The 7,183-nt window shown below is 42.0% G+C and overlaps 2 protein-coding genes across 2 annotated transcripts; both read right to left on the reverse strand.

Moving 5' to 3' along the window:
- Positions 1–770: 770 nt before the first annotated feature.
- LOC108932010 (lens fiber membrane intrinsic protein-like) lies at positions 771–2,376 on the reverse strand. The gene is made up of 4 exons (XM_018748152.1): positions 2,202–2,376; positions 1,794–1,943; positions 1,349–1,483; positions 771–832 (listed from the first exon to the last, which is right to left on the reverse strand). The coding sequence occupies exons 1-4, from the start codon at positions 2,374–2,376 to the stop codon at positions 771–773; spliced, it is 522 nt and encodes a 173-aa protein (XP_018603668.1).
- A 3,801-nt stretch (positions 2,377–6,177) lies between these two features.
- Positions 6,178–7,110, reverse strand: LOC108932009 (free fatty acid receptor 3). Its single transcript, XM_018748151.1, has one exon. It carries the CDS (start codon positions 7,108–7,110, stop codon positions 6,178–6,180), a length of 933 nt encoding a protein of 310 aa, XP_018603667.1.
- Positions 7,111–7,183: the final 73 nt, after the last annotated feature.

Consider the following 7,183-nt stretch of genomic DNA (forward strand, 5'->3'; position numbering starts at 1 on the left):
ATTTTAAAGGATGTATTAAGTTCTAAATCAAAAACAAAAGTTCTGTAATATTAGTAGTAAAATAAAGATTTGTGGAAACTAAATATTTTGGTCAATCATGACAATTTTCCTTTCAATAATTACTTATAAGACTGTTCTGTTGTCTTTCGCAATTTTTTTCAGCTCATTTTAGCTATTCTGTACTGCACACTTACACCGCACAATAACCCACCGGTATACAGAAAATAACTATACAAACAAAGGTCCCCATCATGAATAAATCCTCTGCGTTTCGTGCAGGTTTCCTCCAACAGTCCAACAACATGTTGCAGGTGAGCTGGTGACTCTGAATGGCCTGTAATGTGTGTGTGTGTTTGTGCACGTGTGTGTATGTGTTTTAATTGCCCTGCTGTTTAAATGTCTGCATGAATGTATGGAGTTTAGTGTTGTGCGTATAACACTCCGAGTCACCTTGGATAACAAGTTACATCAAGCAATGCTGTTGAAACACTGTACAAGAATCTTTATTGAGTTGGATGAATGTCAATATAACTGCATACATCAACTATGTATAAATCTAAAAAGATGCATAGTTTTCATATCAGTTGTCCTGCATGCAATATGATCCATAAGAAACCTCCATATGGGACCAAGATGAAGCCATTCCACTACTTGAAGAAAGTCTCTATCTTTGTCACTGCCCAGTGGTTATTGTGTGGTTTTTGAAAAATGGTTTTCTCCTTTTTTGTCTGGAGCAAAGCCTTGTTCTGTTCTTCAGTTCTTTTATCATGCTAGCGAGGTCCAGCCACTCTTCGGCACTCATGCATTCTGTAGGCACACATGTAGAATATACCTGCAAATGACAGTTTTGCCCATGTCATCTTTCCTTGTGTCACAACCCAAGACAACCGTACCTCAGATGAACACCAGAGGATTTTCACCCGAGTTCTAGAGACATCTCCTGAACACCTTAGTGCAGTTGTATAACCAGGAGTAAGTATTAAAGGAAGCTACTTCAAAATGGTCACTGAGGAAATTTGTTTGCTTGCATGTGCAAAGTAAGATTTTGGGCTCTGCTCTTAACCTACAAAACTGTTCCTATCTTTCTTGTATTTGTCTGAAGATTGCACCTGTTTGTCACTGTAATTTAAATTGTGCCCTTGGATTCACATTTAATTCACCTGTCTGGCACGGTATACCTTGTAACCACAATTTTTTTTGTACAGCCAATTGAGACTAACTGCTAAGGTACAACAAGATTTCAGCACATGCATTGTCCCACATATATTTGCCTCATATATAATGTTTAATGGTTATGAAAAAGTGCATCTCAAAAATAAACTTCTGGTACATAATCTGAGAAATTTACCTGCAAAAAATGTCATGAGTAGAGCCACCCAGCCAAGGATATAGGACCAGGAAAAGCGCCAGTCACCAAAACGCTTCCCCAGAAAGTTGACTGTGACTCCAGTGTAGATAGCCATGGCCAGGAGTACAAACAGAGCTAAGGAGGCAGTATATTAGACCACATGAAAGACAATTCTTTATAACTCATAATAAAACAGACAGGATAGTTCTTCAGTTGAACAGAATAAATATTAATCTGATTTGTTACAGAAAATTCAGCACAAATATCACAAAAAAATATTTTCATGTTATTTTACATGTTTTTTCAAATGAATTTTCATGTTAAGCCACTGTATATTATAGCAACACAGTATTTTCATAATATCATTGTAAATTATACCATAATTAAGGATTACATAGTTGACAGCTTTTAGCCTGTTGTCTGTATGCGTGTTTCTGGAACTCACTGGAAACAAAGAACATGATCCCAGCAGCAAAGGATCGGTTGAACCTCTCAAATGCAGAGAAGTGGGCAAAGGACAAGATTCCAGCAATTATACCAGCAAAGCAAGACATAGCAGACAGGATCATGAAGGCACGCGTGGCATTCCAGTAGGCTGGAAAGGAACACAGAGGCACATTCAACCCATCTTTTTTTTCTTTACTTCTCCATAACAATGTCATTTTGAAACCTCTGCGGGATCAGCTGTTGATAAATCATCTGCTTCAAATAACTTTTATCAGCTCACATTCGGTAAGCACGTATATGCCAATAAACAAAAGTTAATATTTTCTCAAGAAACTACCATAAACCTTGTTACACACTTTCATCCATTACATTTTTGAAGGTGTCTGCAGAGTGGCCCATCACTCACCAATGCTGTCGGTCTGCATGTAGCATTTGCCAGACATGCAGTACCTCCACAGGCCCTGATGGGCAAAGCTGCCAGAGAGGCGGTACTGCATCCAGTAGTCAGTGGCAATGGACACCACCAGCAGGATGTTCCCCACAATGGCGCAGAACAGGCCTCCTCCCATGAAGCTGTACATCCTGAGCAAGATTGTGGCAGCTAGAGGATGCTACACCCTGCACAGCATGGAGCCTTATTAGCATAACTCATATTTTTTGCAATTTGTTCAGTATTACGAGTTCATTGAGGAACTGCTACATGGCGTGAAACTGATTTGTGTCTCGTTAATTTTTTCAAAAGCAAAATAATGTTAAATATTTTAAAACTGCAAGTGCATCACTGTCATACCAGACTGAAATGTACAGGAAAGTCAATCTCATTATTACTGCAAAGGTGCACCAAGTATCCTTACCTTCTTGCTGAAACAATAACTGCATCCTCAATGTCACAATTTTGAACAATGCCAAACACACACCTGAACTGAAAGTAACAGCATTAAGAAGCAAAAGTGTGAGCTCCACTTTAAAAGAAGAGTTGCCTGTATTTCAATGTATCCTGCCACAGAAAAATAGTTTGTTGTTTTCCAATGTTACATCTTAGAGTGAACTTGTTTTGTTTAACTGTGAACATATCAAATTTCAAATTTTACATTCTACCCTTACAAAACATGTTTGATTCTTCCTGACTATCTAAAAATGTATTGCTCCATTGTACTGTCCAAATTTAACCATTATTTTACTAAGACTGAGTGTACTCTCCCAACTTGTCTCTAACTTGTTGCATAATTTGGGCTTCTAGCGCTCAAGCTTGTTATTTATCCATTTTTGACACTGAGGTGAGTACACCTTTTAATTATTCTGACACAGTATTTAACCTGATGGAACATTGTGACAAATATGTATCTTGTATAAAACACTTCAATAAGAGACATTTTCTTATATTTAGAATATTTATATTTAAAATCAAGGTCCAGTTCACTGACATCTTACTCTGAATTTTTACAACAAATTTATTGAGAGCATAGTCACTTGTTAGAAACAGAATTTTATTCTTTCTGTTTCACACCCAGTTTAGTTTTTTCACATCATGCGCAATAGCATTCAGACTTCTGATACTTTAAAAAAATTTTGGATATATTGCGTCTTCGGTTTTAGTACAATCATTACACATTGGTATTCCCCAGATTGCTAACTTGTTATGTTTTCTATGTCTTATTCCCCCGTAATTAACACTAATTTAATCCATGATATCCAGATGTAGCACACTGCTCCCTACCTCAGGTCTCTAGAGAGAAGCTGTGAATTGTCCACCTGTCAGAGAGTCTGTAGAAGGGAGATGGTGTGGGCCGGGAAAGAGAGAAACCTCAAAGAGGACCTCCTGGGGCACAATTCCAAAAAGTTATCCACTCTGCTTTTCTGTCGATGGAGGCAAAATCCTTTACAACAATTTGAACAAATACACTTGAACTTGCCAGTGTGTAGGCCATGTGACCGTCCCACTGAGCATGCCGAGCTCATGGGCTGTGGGTGGGGGTGGTGCAGTGACCAGAGGGGGCAGATGCTGCTTTTTTGTGTTGAGTTCTGGAAGCGTGGTTGTGCAGAGGCTTGCAGTACCACTGGGCTCAATGCAACCTGCTGAAGCTTACACTTTCTTGTTCCCACACAATGAAGAGGAGCTCACAGATGACAGTGACCACAGTGAAAAGAAAACCTGAAAATATTTAGAGGGCTAAACCTGATATCTGTGTAAAGAATGTGTGCTTCAATAACATAAAAGAAAGACAAAGTTACCACATCTTTTCCATTTAAAACATCACCACATCTTTCAGAACAATTCAGTTTATTTGTGACATGTTCATACCCATCTATAGTACTACTATTTGGCTGGTAGTTTAATTTGTATTTAAAGAGCACATCATTTGTAGATTTAGGTCAACGGTTTATATTTGCAAGCTATTGCATCCTGCCATTTTTTAATGAAAGCTGAAGCTACGGTACATCTGAGATTTACAAGAGTCGAGATCCGAAGGTCCATGGGTTCGATGCGAAGGTCATAGTCCGAAGAACTGTGGTCGTGGTTCAAAGAGCGAGGGTCGAGATCTGAAAGGTCATGGATTCAATGCGAAGAATCGTGGTTGTGGGTCGAAGAGCAAGGGTCAAGATCCAAGGGTCAAACAAGAAGCAAGGAGCCGAGCAAAATAAAGTACGAGGGAAAGGCAAAGGTCTCTAAATGAGATTCCACAATCACTGTGGGTATGTCTCCTTCTTTTAAAGGGTGCTTTTATTAGGTGCAGGTGTTTATTATGCCTCGGATTACCTGATTACGATTTTGTGATAAAAATGGCGCCAAAAGCAAATTCCCCAATCATAAACAAACACCGAGGGGGTGCGGTGGCGCAGTGGGTTGGACCACAGTCCTGTTCTCCGGTGGGTCTGGGGTTCGAGTCCCGCTTGGGGTGCCTTGCGATGGACTGGCGTCCCGTCCTGGGTGTGTCCCCTCCCCCTCCGGCCTTACGCCCTGTGTTGCCGGGTAGGCTCCGGTTCCCCGCGACCCCGTATGGGACATGCGGTTCTGAAAATGTGTGTGTGTGTGTGTAAACAAACACCAAACAAATGTCGAACCACTTCTTGCAATACCCAAGAATTACATTAAAACCCATTTAACACCTTTGGTTTAACATGCTGCACCTGAAGTCATAAACCACATCACACTTGCTCACTGTGAATCATTTCTTAACGAAAAAAGCCATATCAAAGCACCCTCTATGGTTTGAACATATCCTCCTCAAATGTTTTACATCTGCTGTGAATTACTGTCATGTTTAACAGCACTTGAACTGGACCTTATGCTGTATTTCTACTCATCGGTCCTCAGGAGGCATGTGGCGTACAGGGAGGAAAAATGCACCAAACAGCCAAATGATATGTGACATGTACTTAAAAGCAGAAACAAACAAAATACAAGATATGTTTCACATCTTTCTCAAAATATCAGGAGATAAAAATAAATAAATAATGTGAAACCAGTTGCATATCCATTACTGGGAGCAGAGTGCAGTTGTCCCAATGGAGACTGAGCCCTCTTCTATACCAGGCACCTGAGAACAGCAGAGCTTCGCAGCTGGACTATTTCCACAATCCCGGCTTCCAACAGAACACACCTCTAGAGATTTCCAGGGTAAACAAGAATACCCAACATGCATTGCTGTTGGACATGTGGAAGCTCCTGGAAAATTTCTTTGTGGTGAAGTCTACCTGCTTAATTTACCGTGTAGCATCCTTACCTTCATTGACACCTATGCCAGAAGATCCCATCTCAACTCCCATGTCTCTTACTTTGGACTTCTTTTTATACCCAGTTGGACCATTTCTTTATGTCCTAAATTTGACTGATGAATAAGCTTGGCTTTTGTAATGGACATATGGTCTTTTTTGGCATAAATACCTGTCTTAGTCAGGCACCCTGAAACACTTAGTGACTTCCTATTGATGGCAATGTTCTGAAACGCTTTTGCCGAAACGTGATTGAATAACTATTCCAGCTAATTGGCTGCAGAGGTTATTTTCTTTCACAGAGATTAAATAAACAATATCCTGAACCTTTTAGGATGATGACATGAAGTTGGGTTGGTCCTGACAAACAGAAGTGGCCTCCAGTATAGCATATTGGTACATATAAAGCTGAGATGTAACACAGCAAAAGCTTAAATATGTTTACATTGTTTTCCTCCCATAAAATGAAGCTCATTTTCACACGGTGATAAAATCTGAACAGTAAGAGCAGCATTGACTGTTAAATCTGTGACAGAAGAGCTCAGAAATAAAGTTAAAACAGTCATTTGTGGTGTGATTTCTTTCGTTGAGATGTTGAAATGGTTCCATGTGGCTTTTTAAAGGAAATTGGGATTTAGGCTTGACGGGGATTTCTGTCTCTGCCTCCATCAATGTCTCAGTGTCAAGGTCTGGGTGGGTATCTGCTGGAAGCGACCCTCTCGGGGCCCACAGCTCCTGCAAAGCCTTTTCACCAGACGGGATGTTGAAGAGAGCAACAACATAACTACGGGCTCCAAGAAAACGTTGCAGGAGCTGGAGAGTATCGCTTCCCTTCTCCAGTGCACATTCGTCTTCTGAATAAATCCCACTATATGGGACAAGTTGTAGGGGGCATAGCATACAACAAAGACAGACAATGTTGACAGGGCCACAGCCAGCACACGCTTCTTACCACCAGCAGACAGACAGGAACGGCGTACCAGCACCAGGTAACGCAGGGTGCAGGCTGCAGTTATCACCAGGGGCAGCAGAAAGAGCAAGAGCGCCATCTCGAGTCGCAAGGGCAACAGCACATCCAGCTGCTCCTTCGTGAAGTTGTCATAACAGGCTGAGCTGTTACTGCCAGGGTGGGTGGAAATGAAATACACGTCCCCCTCCGCAACCAATGCCAGGCCCAAGTGCAACAGCACCAAGCCCCACAGCCCTATGCTGACATAGCAGGACAGCTGAGCCCGGCGGTATAGTTTGTAGCTGATGGGGAAGGCGATGCTGAGGTAGCGACCCACAGCTACAGCCGTCAGCAGGAGGCAGCTGCCGTAGAGGGAGGCAAAGAGGAAGAAGTTGTAGATGGGGCAGAGTGCTGCTGGCAAGGCCCAGTTCTGCAGGACAATCTCAGCAGCTTTAACTGGCAGCCAGGTGACCAGCGCCAGGTTGGCTGCACACAAGTTTAGAGCATATACCACATTGGGTGTGGCACCCCGCTTACATGCCTTACGTATGTACACAGCAAGCACCAGGAGGTTGGATGGCAAGCCCAGTACGAAGGTGAAAGAGTAGACAGCCAGAAAGACACATGTGCGAAGGGCCACCGTTCCATCCATTGCCCCTTCCTGCCACTTAGCACATCGTGTTCATGGCAGCTGCAAGTTGGCTGTCCTCAGTTCCCCACCAAGT

Source organism: Scleropages formosus, chromosome 23 (assembly GCF_900964775.1).
Source record: "Scleropages formosus chromosome 23, fSclFor1.1, whole genome shotgun sequence".
Classification (NCBI taxonomy): Eukaryota; Metazoa; Chordata; class Actinopteri; order Osteoglossiformes; family Osteoglossidae; genus Scleropages; species Scleropages formosus.